The 16,659-nt window shown below is 43.5% G+C and overlaps 1 protein-coding gene across 1 annotated transcript in view; it reads left to right on the top strand.

The window, feature by feature from the left end:
- The window catches only part of SLC45A4 (solute carrier family 45 member 4), a 113,540-nt gene that overhangs the window by 47,097 nt on the left and 49,784 nt on the right, over positions 1-16,659 (top strand). The window contains exon 3 of the mRNA XM_063131184.1: positions 6,452-7,107. Coding sequence (XP_062987254.1) covers positions 6,867-7,107 — 241 coding nt within the window. The 5' untranslated portion in view covers positions 6,452-6,866. The remainder of the gene's footprint in view (positions 1-6,451; positions 7,108-16,659) is intronic.

Here is a 16,659-nt window from a genome sequence, read left to right as displayed (position 1 = left end):
GGGTCTAAAATGCATTATTTAATAGGAATGTCACCTCCAAATAATCCCCCCAACTCACACACACGCGCACACACACAGTCAGCATCACTCACACCAAACAAACACGCATGAACACATGCATTCACTCAAAGACCCTATGCACCCTATTCACCCATACATTCTCTCTCTCTCTTTTCCTGGTGGGTTCCAGAAGTCCAAATGTGGAGCCGCCCCACCCCCACCCCCACCCCAGCGTCCCTGGCTTCGCTTCAGCTGGGCAGGCACAGGGCGCCATCTCACCCACCCAGGCCCAGCTGAATCCTCGGGCCAGGCCGGCTCACAGCCAACACGCATGAGTGCTGCGCTGTGCCCGACGCCCCTCTTAGCTTGGCGCTCTAGGCGGCCGCCTGAGTGGCCTCTATGGTAGCACCGGCCCTGGCCACACACACACACACACACACACACACACACACACACACCATATGTGTAAAAAAAGCCACCCCAAAACTGTAACTCTCCATAATACTCCATGCACCTGATGAAATGGACTATAATCCATGAAGGTTTATGCCAGAATAAATGTGTTAGACTTTAAGGTCCTTCAAGACTCTTCGAGTAGGAACCAATGGTGTCCTACTGCTAGATGTGTGGCCCTCCTCGGCAGTGATGTAACCCTTCCAGGGGCAAGCCCCCAAATGACATTTCCGGAAGGTGTGACCTGCCCCTTCCAGAAACTTGTGTTCCGGGTCATTTGTGGGCCAGCCCCGGAAACGCTACATCACTGCTGCTAGCAGTCGGGGCCATGTGTGCACACCAGGAACCTGTGGTGCTGTCCACTGGCAGTAGGGTGCCATTGGATCCTGCCCTTTGTTTTGCACATAATTTGTCAGTTAGTCTTTAATATGCTGCAAGACTTCCTTGTTTTCGGTTAGAGGAAGGTGCTCATTCCATGTAGGTGATGCCTTCATTATTCAGCAGCCTTGGTTGATCAAAGAGGTGGTAAGGAGACAAGCTAAACTAAGCCTTTTCATTCTGATTTGTCAGATGGGTGTAGTCAGGGTGTCTGCCTCACCTGTTCCATTGACCACAAAAGTTGCTCATGAATAGGAAGTCACACTTACCACTTAGAAAAAGAAAGTGCTAATTGAAAAGGAAGGGGCTAATGAACCAGGAGACAGCTCTGGCTTTGTCTTTTGTGGAGCAGGAAAGATGTGTGGCTGTTGCTATCTTGCAGTTTCTTCAAGGGATAGACAACGGGGTGACTATCTGCATTACACCATATGATGGGGCAGTTGCCACTTCCTGGCCTATGTGCTGTAATACATTGCTTGGTGCGTAGTAAGTGCCCAAAGGAAAAGCTGGCACCTTTTCTTTCATGCTGTTCCAGGGACCAAACTAAATCTATGCCTTATCTGTCTTTCTTGCACGAGCACAGGATGAGGTCCCCAGTAAGGCTAGTTTACGGGATTTGGAAGTATTTATTTTATTTATTTTATTTATTACTGCATTTATATCCTGCCTTTTTTCCTGCAAGGAACCCAAGGCGGCCTACATAATCCTCCTCTCCACTTTATCCTCACAACAACAACCCTGTTAGGTGGGTTGGGCTGAGAGTCTGTGACTGGCCCAAAGTCACCCAGTGGGTTTCCATGGCCGAGTGGGGACTAGAACCCAGATCTCCCGACTCCCAGTCCGACACTCTAGCCACTACACCACACTGGCTCTCATTTTAACTGTATTAAAATGGCACGGCCAACCGTCAGAATTAGACCAGCCTGGGTGTGCCGTTAAAATGCACAAACAAACCTGCAAGTTGAAATACCTTGGTACCAGGTTTGCAAGGGTGTTCCATGTAGGTTGTTGTAGATGTTGGAATTCGGCTTCTTAAAGCCTCCTGAGTGCTAAGTTACTTCAGGCTAAAGCTGTCAAGCCTCTTAATGATGTCAGAGCAATGGCACAGAGGAATGTGACCAATTTATGCCAAGGAATACCATGGCACTAGAGCGCAGAGCCATCAAGAGAAGCATGAGCAGGTCATAAGCCACAATTGCAGGAGTGCATGGATTCATTTCATTTCTGTACCACCCAATAGCTCTCTGGGCAGTTCACAAAAATTAAAACCATGAAGAGCATAATAAAACAACCAACAATTTAAAAACATTTTCCTTATTTTTTGATGACTCTCTGTCTTGTGGGGCCTTCTACTGATCACGCAGGCTATGTTTTTAAAGTTAGGGTCTCTTATAAAGGGGTCACTAACACAGAGAGCCTTGCTTAAATATTTGTCCTTGTAATCAATAATTAGCATATGATATGACTAAACGTGCTAACCTTTGCCTGGTATCAAGACAGATTATGAAAATTACTTGCTTCCCTTATCTGTAGATAGATATGAACAGACATGATACTACAGTTGTATTTGAAATCTTATCACCTTTTCAGGTTATTGCAAAATGCTAGAGCAGCAAATATCAGATTGGCATGTAGGAAAGGGTGTTGATAGCTAACTAGGAACACTGAAAAGAAGATGAAATTAACTCCAATGCCCACTGCGATGGCGAGGAGGCAATTCAGTCATACTGCTTTATGTATTCCCCAACCCTTACTCCTATAACTGTGTCCCCTTCCATACAAAATTATAGTGGAGACCCACTCCAGTCATTAGTATATTTGTTTTAGTTGTACCCCACTTTTCTACCAAGAAAAATGGCACTCAAGGGCAGCTTACAGTCATAAATAAAACTACATCAAAACAATAATAACAAAATGCATTAAACCACAGCAAAAACACAGCAGTAACAGAGCAAAACCAGCATCCAACCCAACAGATCCACTTGCACATCAAAAGCCTGTTTGAATAGAGAGGTCTTTGCCTGCCGGTGGAACGACAGCAGAGAGGGAGCAAACTTGGCCTCCCTCAGCAGCGAGTTACACTGTCTGGAAGCAGCCACTAAGTAGGCCCTCTCTCACGTTGCTACCAAAGGCGGCAGTATCACACGAAAGTCCTCTCCTTAAGATCCAGGTAGGCTCATATGGGAGAAGGCAGTCTTTGTGATAGCCTGATCCCAAGACATATAGAGCATAAAAGGTCATAACCAGCACTTTGAATCCTGCCCAGAAACAAACCGGTATTCTGTTGGTGGTATCCTGGGTCAATTTCACTTGTACAGTCTTGATGAATCGGGGTTTACCAACCTCATATTGGTCTCTGGTTGGAATAAATACTGAACAGTTCACTTGGCCAGGATCCCAGTGCACTAAGAGCACTTCAGGTTAGACCAAAGATCTATCTAGTCCAGCATCCTGCTTTCCACAATAGCCCAACTAGATGCCTCCAGGAAGTCCACAAGCAAGGCAGGGATGCAATGGGTATCTCCTGCTGTTCTCCCACCACCCCGGAAATTGATAGTCACCGTCATACTGTCTTTGAACCTATAGGTTTCTTATAGACATCATGACTAAAAGGCGTTGATAGGCTGTTCTCATCATTTGCATGATTGGTCTTCAGCCTGAACTGAAAAGTCCTCCGCCTAAATAGAATGGAACTCTTCAGCTACTCCTTATATTTATTTCTGTTTAGGCCTTTCTGTTGCTCCCTGTATGGCTAGGCTTGCAGGAGATCTTTTTGCTAGGAAAGCAAAAGACTGGAATCTTATTAGGCTGCATTGCGTCACTCCCCTGAGATTTGGTTTGGTGTTGAATGAAATTGCTGTATTCATCTGTTCCTGGAGCTTAGGAGTTTACTGAATTTATTTCTACTGGACAGACATCTCTTCTGTCAACACCTTACGTTAAAAAGGTGTAAATTAGTTCTGACCTTCCCTATTACAGATATTTCTGTATCATTATGCATTAGTATTTCTTTCATGGTGATACAACTCCAACATCTACCAGTTCCAAATACTGAAGCATCTAGGTACTGGTATCCTGGGTGCTGCTACTAGCTTTAGTGATAATTCAGTATCACCAGTACTGAAGGTAATATGTACCATCGTGATGAGTTGCCAATGACAGCTTTATCCTGCAAGGCTTGAACCTGTGCATTTGTGCATAGTCTGACCAGGAAAAAGAAATGGTTGGTCTCACTGGTGAACCACAGGTAATAGGTGAAGATAACAGACCAAACATTGAATTTCTAAAATTCGCTTCCGAGGGGAAGGCAAGACAGTAAACAGAAGCATGGACATTTGTCACCAGTTCACCTTGTTGCAGTCCAGAATGCCTTTTTTAGATGCCTGTATATTGCATATTAATCAGAACAGACATTGGTCCAAATCAGACAGAGCAGAGGAGCATTAAATGACTCATATCGGCACTCGCTCACAACAAACAGTGCTGGCATCTTTTAAAACTGGTGCTGCAGGCTAAGTTGATTAAAGATGCCAGTTACCTGAACAGGTGGGTTTGAGTTTCCAAAAGTACCCTTGTTGGGGAACTGTGATCAGTGTCTTACAGAAGTCTGCTCAGCACTGCTGATATAAAGGACAAACTATTCAACTCTGCTAAACCTAGCATGTACTGTATCTCAGATGTAATTTGAAAACGGCCTGATTTGAAGGATTGAACTATGATAGCACTGTTGATTTCCGCTGTCTCAAACCCTTGCCAGTCTCAAACCCAAGGGCATGGTCTGAGGGCACATGATACAGCCACCTTACTGAAGCTAAGTAGATGTGGGTGTGCTCAGTGCCTGGATGGGAGACCACCTGGGTTCCCCATATAAGCAACCTTGAGTTCTCTGGTGAAAGAAAGGTGGGGTTATCATTTATTTATAATTATAGTTCCAGAAAGAACTTGTTCAAGAGAGCTTCGGCTATTGGGCGGTATAGAAATGTAATAAATAAATACAACATGGAACGATGGATTTACTGGTGCTTGGCTATCAACTTGCAGCAGTAAATGCATAAATCATGAAGAAATGCTTGTCTCCAATCATGCAGTGGCCATGGGCCAAGGATCTGCAGCCAAGTGCAGCTCCTTGGAATATGTTTGTGGTGGCAAACAGGAGCCAAATACTGATGCATCTCTGATGATGCACAGTGAGAAGTGACTGGTGGAGTACTGCCTGTCCCACAAAATAATTCATAGTAAGTGCTTTAATTCTAGTAAACCATGTGCCAGTAGCTCTTGCGTTTATTGTAAGAAATATTTTTGTTTATATAACACTTACAGTACAGGAGGATAATGATGGGGGCGGGAGAGGAACCAATTTCAAAAATGTAAGATAGTAACAAAAGTTTTTTTGAATTAAACATTCTCACGCAATCAGAATGTGTCATTCCAGTGCATCAAACACAGGCTCAGGTGGCCTCGGTGGCACGGAGTGCTTTCTACCAACTCCGGTTGGTGGCCCAGCTACGCCCCTATCTGGACAGGGATAACCTAGCTTCAGTTGTCCATACTTTGGTAACTTCCAAATTAGATTACTGCAACGCCCTCTACATGGGGCAGCCTTTGAAGATGGTCCGGAAGCTGCAGCTTGTGCAAAATGCGGCGGCCAGATTGATAGCTGGAACAGGGAGGTTTGAGCATATAACACCGATTCTGGCCCGCTTGCATTGGCTGCCTATATTTCCGAGCCCAATTCAAGGTGCTGGTTTTAACCTATAAAGCCCTACATGGCTTGGGACCGCAATACCTGATGGAACGCCTCTCCCGACATGAACCTACCCGTACACTGCACTCAACATCTAAGGTCCTCCTCCGAGTGCTTACTCCGAGGGAAGCTTGGAGGATGGCAACAAGGGAGAGGGCCTTCTCAGTGGTTGCCCCCCGACTGTGGAATGATCTTCCCGATGAGGCTCGCCTGGCGCCAACATTGTTATCTTTTCGGCGCCAGGTCAAGACTTTTCTCTTCTCCCAGGCATTTTAACAGCATTTAACAACGTTAAGTTTGTTTTTAATGGACCCCAGAATTGTTGTTTTTAAATGGCTACTGTTGTTTTTATACTGTTTTTATGTTTTTTAAATTTTGTATACTTTTAATGTTTACTATTTTTAATTGTTGTAAACCGCCCAGGGAGCTTCGGCTGTGGGGCGGTATATAAATGTAATAAAATAAATAAATAAATAAATAAATAAATAAACTTCTGTGCAAACATATCTCCCTGATGTCTTTCATCTCTTCTTGTAACTCTGTTAATTTCATTGTAGTTTTATTTTCCCAATTGAGCGTGCTCATAAATAACTTGTCAGCTTAATTCATAACCTCCTCCCCAAAAGCACTTTGTGCAGGGTTTTGCATTATGTGGACTGTAAGCGATTTAATCAAAAGAAACGCAGTTGATAGCCTAAAATCAATCATCTTTGGTGAGTTGACAGCCCAACCTAAAACTGCTGGGCCTCTTCCACAGGAACAATCCAAGTCTGAAGGGTGTTTTTTTTATTTAAATGAGTGGAAGAGGGTTGGGAGCTAAGGAATGTGGAAGTGACCTGTGGTGGTCTGTGACTTACAGATTGTCTTTGTTTTCAGATTAATCAGCCACTCGATGGGGATTACCAGTGGATCAACACTTTGTGTCACCTCCCCACCTTTGTGTAGCAATCAAAACAACTTCAGCACCTCTTCAATAATAATTATGAAACTGGTATTAACTGAATGGCAATTATGGATTTTTAACTCTAGTTCACAGTAAAGGAAAGCAAGCCAGCAAGCCATATGTTGAATTTCCTACCAAATAGCTTTTTGTTCCTCTGAATGTTTCAAAGCCTCCATGAGAAATTGATGACGAAATCTGTTTGCAACAAGGGGAATTACAAATATTGCTTGCACGAGGAACACGACGCCATCAGAAAGAGAAGACATCGTAACTTATCGTTAGAGATGATAGTGTTATTTATATAGATATAATAAATAAATAAATAAATAAATAAATAAATATATTTTTATGGTAATGAAAATGGCTCCCCAGAATGCTGACGCGGAATCTATGCAAGTTCAAGAGCTACCTGTGGTACAGCTCCAGAAACCAGAAAATGAGAATGAGAGTAAAGAAGAGACTATAAGTGAAGGATCTATAGACCGGATACCTGTACGTCTCTGGGTGATGCATGGTGCCGTAATGTTTGGCAGGGAATTTTGTTATGCCATGGAGACAGCTTTGGTGACACCAGTATTGTTACAAATTGGTAAGTACAATCATTACTGTGCCTTAATGTAAGCAACTGTCATTGTTCTGTGTAACCTCAGATCTAACTGCCTATGCATAAGTTGTACTGGGCCAGTAGGTAACATTTCCAGGCAACCATAGACATGGTTTTAGTTTGAAATACAAGAGTAAACAAAATTAAATTCACAGTGCCAGTTTATATAGGTGCCTTTGAACCTACCCTGTTTATTCAGAAGCCCCTGACTGCTTGCAGCAGCTGTTAACTGACAGCTGCTACAGGCATCTGGAGAGAGCCCCATTCCAACCATCACTTGCTACTCAGTTCAGCAATGCCTGGCTTCTTCTGATAGCAGAAAGGAAGTCACTGCATCCTCCATTTGCCAAAGCCTGTTTCTTCCTGCTGCCTGAAGAAGGCAATTGCTGTAGCAGAGCAGTGGGCCAGACAAGCAGTGGCAGCAGTTGGGCCTTTCAGAGGATTGAAATTAAGCTCTTCAAGCGCTTCTAGCAGGTATCAAAAGAGAGTTAGCTGCATGACTCCCAGGTAACCACAGGCTTCTCCACACATGGGATTGATTCATAGGCTTCTGTGTGAACTACCTTTATCTGTATCACAAAATATTCAGCCATTTTTGCTGATTTCAGTTTCTTTCTAGGTCATTGTAAATCTTAGTTCTTAAGCCAGACATTTCAGCTATTCTTGCAAATGTCAACTAACTCACCATGCTTTTAGGTGGTGCTAGGGTGATCCTACAAGGCCGAAGTACATCAATCCAAATTTAATTCCATTCACTAAGTTCGTATTATTCAAAGGATAATGTGTATCAATGTCTTTTTAAGTGCCGGCAATTGCGAAGCTGCAACTTGTGCAATACTAGTAATGCTTAGAAGTAGATTTTAATTTAGATGTTCCCTACCTTTGATATCCCAACTAGTACAGCAACGGAGTGCAAGGGGTGTGTGCAAAACTAACCTAAGTCTCTTTCTTTAGAGCCTCTGTAATGGTAGATGGTACTTGGCTTGCATGTTGAAGATAAAGGTCAATTTGGTTTTTGCCTTCGGCAAATGGATGTCTCTTGCCTAAACTGCCTCATACACTGAGGCTTACGAAAAGGATCTATTCAGTTTTGTACCCTCAGGATAAGGTGGGGAATCTAACCAAATTGTGTCAGGGATATTGACACAGAAGACTTGTAATGTGAATCTTACAGAATGCAATCTAGCATATAGTACAGTGACAATCGAAAGAAATTTACTAAAATGGAAACGGGGGTGAGTGTTGTTTAAGACTTAAGTTGCAAGATTTGTCTGCCAGAATTGCAGGTCTCAAACTTGATTATCCAGGCTAAGTGAAAGTTCCATTTGCTTTTCCATTATAATTTAAAGCCATCAAACAAATATGGAGGTGAATAATAGTAGATGGAGCTTAGCTTGTGAAGTATTACCTGCAAATAAGGAGCTTAGCTCGTGAAATATAGGCCTAGATATATTTCTTTGTAGTAATTCTTCTCTAAGATCTGTAATACTTGTCTTTGATCCTGGTGAGCTTAATCCAGCCCAAACTCATATAAATACCTCTGAATTGCATTGCTCTGAACAACCAGAACAGCCAGCCATGCAACTGTGTGTCTGTGTTGTGGCACTGGCAATGTAAAATGCCATGTCCCATGAGACCTGTGACTCAAATTAGTCCTCCAGATTATATTCACCATGAAATTCCTATATGGAAGGCAGTGCTATCTACATATTGGTATAAAAGTTGCATATAGATCACATCTGACCATATCTTCTTGCTAGTTTCAGACAAGTGCCTTCTATCATGTGTGACGTGTTCTTCAGGATGGAACCCAGTAGGATACAGTGCCAGCAATCTTTCTAACAAACCCAAATATGGAACATATATGAAGCTACCTTCCACAGAGTCAGGGCACTTATAGTCCATTATTATTATTATTTATTTATTTATTTATATAGCACCATCAATGTACATGGTGCTGTACAGAGTAAAACAATAAAATAGCAAGACCCTGCCGCATAGGCTTACATTCTAATAAAATCATAATAAAACAATAAGAAGGGGAAGAGAATGCACCAAACAGGCACAGGGTAGAGTAAAACTAACAGTATAAAAGTCAGAACAAAATCAAGTTTTAAAAGCTTTAGAAAAAAGAAAAGTTTTTAGCTGAGCTTTAAAAGCTGTGATTGAACTTGTAGTTCTCAAATGTTCTGGAAGAGCGTTCCAGGCGTAAGGGGCAGAAGAAGAAAATGGACGAAGCCGAGCAAGGGAAGTAGAGACCCTTGGGCAGGTGAGAAACATGTCATTAGAGGAGCGAAGAGCACGAGCAGGACAATAGTGTGAGATGAGAGAGGAAAGATAGGAAGGAGCTAGACAGTGAAAAGCTTTGTAGGTCAACAGGAGAAGTTTATGTTGGATTCTGGAGTGAATTGGAAGCCAATTAAGAGATTTCAGAAGTACTGAGTAGAGTACCTTCTACTCAGAGAGAGTCCCTCAAAGGCCTCAGTCTAGAGGTGTTTTCCCCCAACTCTGCTGCTTGATATCTTTTAACAGGAGTTTGACCCTGAGTTTTTTTTTGCATGCAAAAATATCCAGCAGAACGGACAGAATGGGCATCAAAATAGGAAATATGGTGCAGTTATGCACGTTAGGGCAAAAAAATGTAACTTCACTTATGTTGTAATGGAGTGTAAGCTAGTGATGGTTGATCAGGACAAGGATCTTGGAACTGTGGTTGAAAACTCAGTGAAAATGTCAACCCACTGCGCTATGGCTATGAAATGGACAACTTCCTTGCTGGAGATAATTCGGAAAGGAATAAAATACAACTGCTAGTATCATAATGCCTTTATATAAGTCTGTGGTACTGGTCACCACACCTCAAAAAAATATTGTAGGCCCGGGAAAGATACAGAAAAGGACAACCAACATGATCAAAGGGATGAAGCAGCTCGCCCATGAGAGATGGTTACAACGTCTGGCATTCTTTAGCTTAGAAAAAAAGCAATACAGACATACATAATTATACATGCTGTGGAGAAAGTAGAAAATACTAGAACCTAAGGTCAACCAATGAAGCTGAATGGTAGGATATTCAAGGCAGATAAAATTATGTACTATGTTACAGGGCACATGGATCAGGGCAGGCAACTTGTAGCCCTCCAGTTGTTGGACTGCGGCTTCCATCATCCCTCACCATTGGTTATGCTGGCTGATGGGAATTGAAGTCCAAGAACAATTAGGGGACCACAAGTTGCCCAACCCTGGCAAAGACAAACTGTGGAATTCATGGAGGCTACGTATCAGTGGTTAGTATTCATAATGATTGTAAATTATACCGAGTATCTTACACCTCTTAATACCAGTTGCAGGAGAACCAGTTGCTTGTGTGCTACCCAGAGTAATCTAATTGTCCGTTGTAGAAAGAATGCTGGGCTAAATAAACTCTTGCCTGGTCCAACACAGCTCTTCATATGTTCACGTGCTCTACTACTAAGCTAGGATGACCTCTTCCAAAATAATTCTCTAGGAAAACTAGAATAGACTGGATACACAATTCTAATAAGAATGCGGGTCACAATTTGCACCTTATCCACAGGTTGTTGTTGTTGTTGTTGTTGTTGTTATTATTATTATTATTATTTATTACACTTCTATACCGCCCCCATAGCCAGGGCTCTCTGGGCAGTTTACAGAAATTCTAAAAAATTAAGATAAAAACGAGTATACAAAATTTAAAATTCTAAAACACAGAATATACACACATAAAGCATTAAAAGCCGTTAAAAACTAAACATGTGGATAATTAAGATGTGCCGCTATATGCCTGGGCAGAGGAAAGTCTTAACCTGGCGCCGGAAAGATAGCAGCGTTGGCGCCAGGCGAGCCTCGTCAGAGAGATCGATCCATAGTCTGGGGGCCACCACCGAAAAGGCCCCGTCCCTCCCTGCCACATTCCAAGCCTCTCTCGGAGTAGGCACCCGGAGGAGGGCCTTAGATGTTGAACGTAGTGACCGGGTATATTCACATCAGGAGAGGCGTTCCGTCAGGTATTGTGGTCCCAAGCCGTGTAAGGTTAATTGAATGGATTTTAATCATGTCGGGCAGAAAGCGCCCTAACATTCTTGACCCCAATTGGCTGAAATCTCAAAGTAGTTTGCTTTCTAGTACAAAAGCAGGGGTCAAAACAACAATAAAAATAATACCGCAGTAGCAGTTATTTCCAATGATTTCACCTTCAATTTCCTCAAAGCCGACAAAGAAATAACCAGCAGTTCTTAATGCTCTAAAGTGTGTGTGAATACGTTTCTTTTAGGCGCAGGAGTAAAGACCAGGAGAGGCAGACCACTGCACTTCCTTGAGAGGGGTCATTCTATAGTCCTGGGGCACTTGCTGAAAAGGCCCTGCTGCTTGCTGCACATGGCATCTCGACCCATATCAAGGACCAGAGACCTTGATGAGCCCAACAAATAGGCAGGCCCTGTAGAGAGAGCAGCTCTCTGAGGTCCTCCAAGCCATGATGCATTCTGATATTTTTAGACAACGCAGGACTAAATATCTAATCGCATTTTAATTTCACAGTACCCTTCTGGAAAGGGTGTGAGAAAATGCAGATGCTGGAGGAGGTAATTTGTTGTTGTTTATTCATTCAGTCACTTCCGACTCTTCGTGACTTCATGGACCAGCCCACGCCAGAGCTTTCTGTCGGCCGTCGCCACCCCTAGCTCCCCCAAGGTCAAGTCTGTCACCTCCAGAATATCATCCCTCCATCTTGCCCTTGGTCGGCCCCTCTTCCTTTTGCCTTCCACTTTCCCTAGCATCAGCCTCTTCTCCAGGGTGTCCTGTCTTCTCATTATGTGGCCAAAGTACTTCAGTTTTGCCTTTAATACTGTGAGCAGTCTGGCTTTATTTCCTGGAGTATGGACTGGTTTGATCTTCTTGCAGTCCAAGGCACTCTCAGAATTTTCCTCCAACACCTCAGTTCAAAAACATCTATCTTCCTTCGCTCAGCCTTCCTTATGGTCCAACTCTCGCAGCCATAGGTTACTACGGGATAATAGGGGGTCCCAAACTTCTTTGTCTCTGGGATCCCAGTAGTGATGCTTTCAACTGCCCTTCACTCCAACCTGTCATTTAAACACACACGCACACACACACACACCAGCAGACTTTACAAATGAAGGATAAGCAATCTCAGATTTATGCTGTCGGGCATTAATTCTTCCCTGTCCTCTGGCTCATTTCCCTCTGCTTTTAAACATGCTACTGTCTCTCCCATTCTCAAAAAACCCACTCTTGATCGACTTTCTCTGTCTAACTACCGACCTGTCTCTCTGTTGCCCCTTGTCTCAAAGATTCTGGAACGTGTGGTCTACTCTCGCTGTCTTGACTTTCTCTCTAGTAACTCTGCTCTGGATCCCTTTCAATCTGGATTCCGTCCTCTGCATTCCACTGAAACAGCCCTTACCAAGATCACCAATGATCTTCTCACTGCCAAGTCTAAGGGCCATTATTCCGTCCTTATTCTCCTTGATCTAACTGCAGCCTTTGACACGGTTGATCACGATCTTCTCTTAGATTCCCTCCATGACCTTGGACTCTGTGGCTCTGTCTATAACTGGTTCGCCTCCTATCTAGAGGGTCGCTCTTTCAGCGTGTCGGCTAACGGCAGCTCGTCCTCCTCCTTTCCCCTTTCAGTAGGGGTTCCGCAAGGCTCGGTGCTTGGCCCGCTGCTGTTTTCTCTATACATGCTGCCCTTGGGTAAACTTATTCAATCTCATGGCCTCCAATATCACCTGTATGCCGACGACACACAACTATACCTCTCATCTCCGGAACTTTCTCCTGATGTTCACGATCGTATCTCGGCATGTCTTTCAGATATCTCAGCTTGGCTGCTTCATCGTCGCTTGAAGCTTAACATGGCAAAAACTGAACTGCTTGTTTTCCCTCCTAAACCTTCTCCTCACCTCTCATTCTCTCTTACTGTCAACGATGTCACGCTTACTCCGGTCAAGGAAGCTCGTAGCCTTGGCTTTATATTTGATTCCTCGCTCTCCTTTATTCCTCATATCGAGGCAGTAGCTAAATCTTGTCGTTTCTTCCTGTATAATATTGCCAGGATTCGACCATTTTTGTCTGTCTCTTCTGCCAAGACTCTCGTTCACGCACTGGTTATCTCTCGGTTGGACTACTGCAACCTCCTCCTCTCTGGCCTCCCCTCGTCTCACATCAGTCCGCTGGTCTCTGTCCACCACTCTGCCGCTAAGATCATCTTCCTGGCCCGCCGCTCTGACCATGTCACTCCGCTTCTGAAATCTCTTCATTGGCTCCCAATTCATTCCAGAATCCAATATAAACTTCTCCTGTTGACCTTCAAAGCTCTTCACGGTCTAGCTCCTGCCTATCTCTCCTCTCTCATCTCACACTATTGCCCCGCTCGTGCTCTTCGCTCCTCTGATGCCATGCTTCTTGCCTGCCCAAGGGTCTCTACTTCCCTTGCTCGGCTTCGTCCATTTTCCTCTGCTGCCCCTCATGCCTGGAATGCTCTTCCAGAACACCTAAGAACTACCAACTCAATCACAGCTTTTAAAACACAGCTAAAAACTTTTCTTTTCCCTATAGCTTTTAAACTTTGAGTTTGTTCTGACTCTATACTGTTAGCTTCACCCTTCCCGGTGCCTGTTTACACTTCCCTGTGCCTGTTTGCATTCTCTTTCCCTTCTTATTGTTTACTACAACTTTATTAGATTGTAAGCCTATGCGGCAGGGTCTTGCTATTTACTGTGTTATCTGTACAGCACCATGTACATCGATGGTGCTATATAAATAAATAATAATAATAATAAATAATAAATTTGTACTACATACGTTTTTTATCACCAAAATATGGATACATAAGAACATAAGAAGTGCCCTGATGCTGGATCAGACCAAGGGTCCATCTAGTCCAGCACTCTGTTCACACAGTGGCCCACCAGCCATCGGCCAGGGATGAACAAGCAGGACATGGTGCAACAGCACCCTCCCACCCATGTTCCCCCGCAACTGGTCCACACAGGCTTACTGCCTCGATTACTGGAGATAGCACACAACTATCAGGGCTAGTAGCCATGGATCCAACCCCCTTTTAAAGCCATCCAAATTGGTGGCCATCACTACATCTTGTGGTAGTGAGTTCCATGATTTAACTATGCACCGTGTAAAGAACTACTTCCTCTTATTTGTCCTGGATCTCCCACCAATCAGCTTCATGGGATGACCCCGGGTGCTAGTATTTTAGAGAGGGAGAAAAATGTCTCCCAATCCACGTTCTCCGTACCATGCATAATTTTGTACACCTCTATCATTCCTCCCCTTAGCCTTTTTTACAAGCTTATATGTATAAAAATGCCGTGTAGGCATTTTATACATACCATCGGTGCTGTAGATTAAATAAGGGCGCTTCCATTGATGCGTCATTGCAGAATTTCTCAGCTGCACATTGGCTTTTGTGACTTTCAAAACTGACTTGCAACTGCCCTTGTATTTGCTGCATAGAACAGAACCTCTGACCCCTACTGAACTCTCTATGGGTCTTTCCAAACAAACCCTCCATTGTGGCCATTCCTCTGTATGTGTGCTTCTGAATTGAATACTGTAGTGCTTCCTCTAGATTACTAGCTGGAGACGTGTAACCGTATCCAGACCTTAGTAGCATAGAAATAGGAGAAAGTAAGCCCTCTTTATCAGGCAGGTTTCTCTTGCATTACTTGATTTACTGTTCTTCCCCCCTCCCCCCTTGCAATTTAAGATGTATGACAGGGATGGGCAGAATTCAGGCTTGTACGATCCACCAACAAAAGCCTGGTGCAAAAGACATACACCTAAAATCAAAGAACTGTGAGCCCAGGAATTTGTTTTGAGTCCAAGAACTGCGTAGGACTCATAGTCCTTCTGCACAAAATTCTACTCCTGGTTTACCCGAGCTTTCATCATTTCAGAAGAATAATTCAGGGCGGGGAAGGGAGTCATTTCATTGCTGTTATTTTTAAATAACTGGGAGTTGGAAATCCTTGCCGATCTACCGCAAATCCACCCACAGATCTACCAGTAAATCCAGATCTACCTTGCACTCACTGCTGATATATGATAAATAAGTAGGAGTCAATGAATACATAATAAACTGAGAAGCAATGTTGCTCAGGTGCACGGTGGACTTCCCGGGGAGATACAGGTAGATTCTGGGAGAATCAGAGGGTCTTTCACGTCCTTTCCATGAGGAGGAGGGGGTTAGGGGGATATTGCATGTGCATTTCTTGTTGATTCACGGGTCCTGTGATCTGCCGTGCACTTGGGGTGGGGTGGGGTGTGGAATACTGCTGCCACCTTTCCCCATTGTTGCGTGATAAGATCTATCCTTCATGGATACTTACGAAACCATTAATTCTGGTTCTCAGCCATTTGGGGTGGGGTAGTCCCTATAAAAGAGAAGGAAGATATCCCTGTGTTGAATGGAAACTCCCTAAAATACACCGGAGAGTTTATTTATTTATTGCATTTATATACCGCCCCATAGCCGAAGTTCTCTGGGCGGTTGACAAAAGTTAAAAACAGTAAACATTAAAAAGTATACAAAATTTAAAAACCATCAGAAACATAAAAACAGTATAAAAACATTGTGTTTTTTCTTCTTGTTCCTTAACCTTGTTCAGCTGTGCTTGTTCTTTACATTTTGTCTCGCTCTACTTCTGAGTAAGGAAAGCTCAGAGAGGGGAGGCGACCTGTGGTACCAAAGACCAAGTGCAAGATGTGAGTCGTTGAATCAATTGGAAACAGTGACCCCAGTGGTATCAAATTTATAACTTACTGGCCATGCTGGCTGGGGATGATAGGAGTTGTTGTCCGACACGTCTGGAGGGCAATAAGTAGAGGAACACTGCAATATGTGTTCCTGAAAGCTTTCCTGCAAGTGTGCAATTCGGATTACACGGTATACCTTGGCTGTGAGCTGAGCTAATTGCAAGGAAAAGTATTTATGTCATTGCACATCTGCCAGCTTTAAGAAATGACCTGGCAGAACTCTGTCTCCTCCCCTCATCGCCTCCCTTTTGGTGTGTGTGGTGAAAACAGATATTTCAAATAGAACAAAACAACTTCGCCAGTTTTATTATTTGTTTAAGATATTCTTACATTGCTGCTTACTTGCATCCTTTTTTCCCCAAAAACTTCAAAAACAATCCTAATACAACAGTGAAAATGAAAACCTATTGGGATTTTAAAACAACAGCAACAACAACCAGGTCTCTTCTCACCCTGGGGCAAGATGGTCCTCAATTAGCCCTGTGGTGTTAATTGGGGAAGGAGGGGCAATCTCAGCTGGAACACCAGAAGTTAGATGGTGAACAGCTCACAGGCTAAACGGTGCTTCTATGCTTACTAATTAAAGGACTTTAGCCCAAAATATTCACAGTCTCAGAATCCATGATCCTGTGACCTTTCCGGATTTGCAAGTAACAAGGCGTTAGAGGCACAGATGTGTGCACCCAACAGGATACATGAATGACAAGACAAGTAGGC

Source organism: Elgaria multicarinata, chromosome 7 (genome assembly GCF_023053635.1).
Source record: "Elgaria multicarinata webbii isolate HBS135686 ecotype San Diego chromosome 7, rElgMul1.1.pri, whole genome shotgun sequence".
Classification (NCBI taxonomy): domain Eukaryota; kingdom Metazoa; phylum Chordata; class Lepidosauria; order Squamata; family Anguidae; genus Elgaria; species Elgaria multicarinata.
This window is presented reverse-complemented; position numbering and strand designations above follow the sequence as displayed.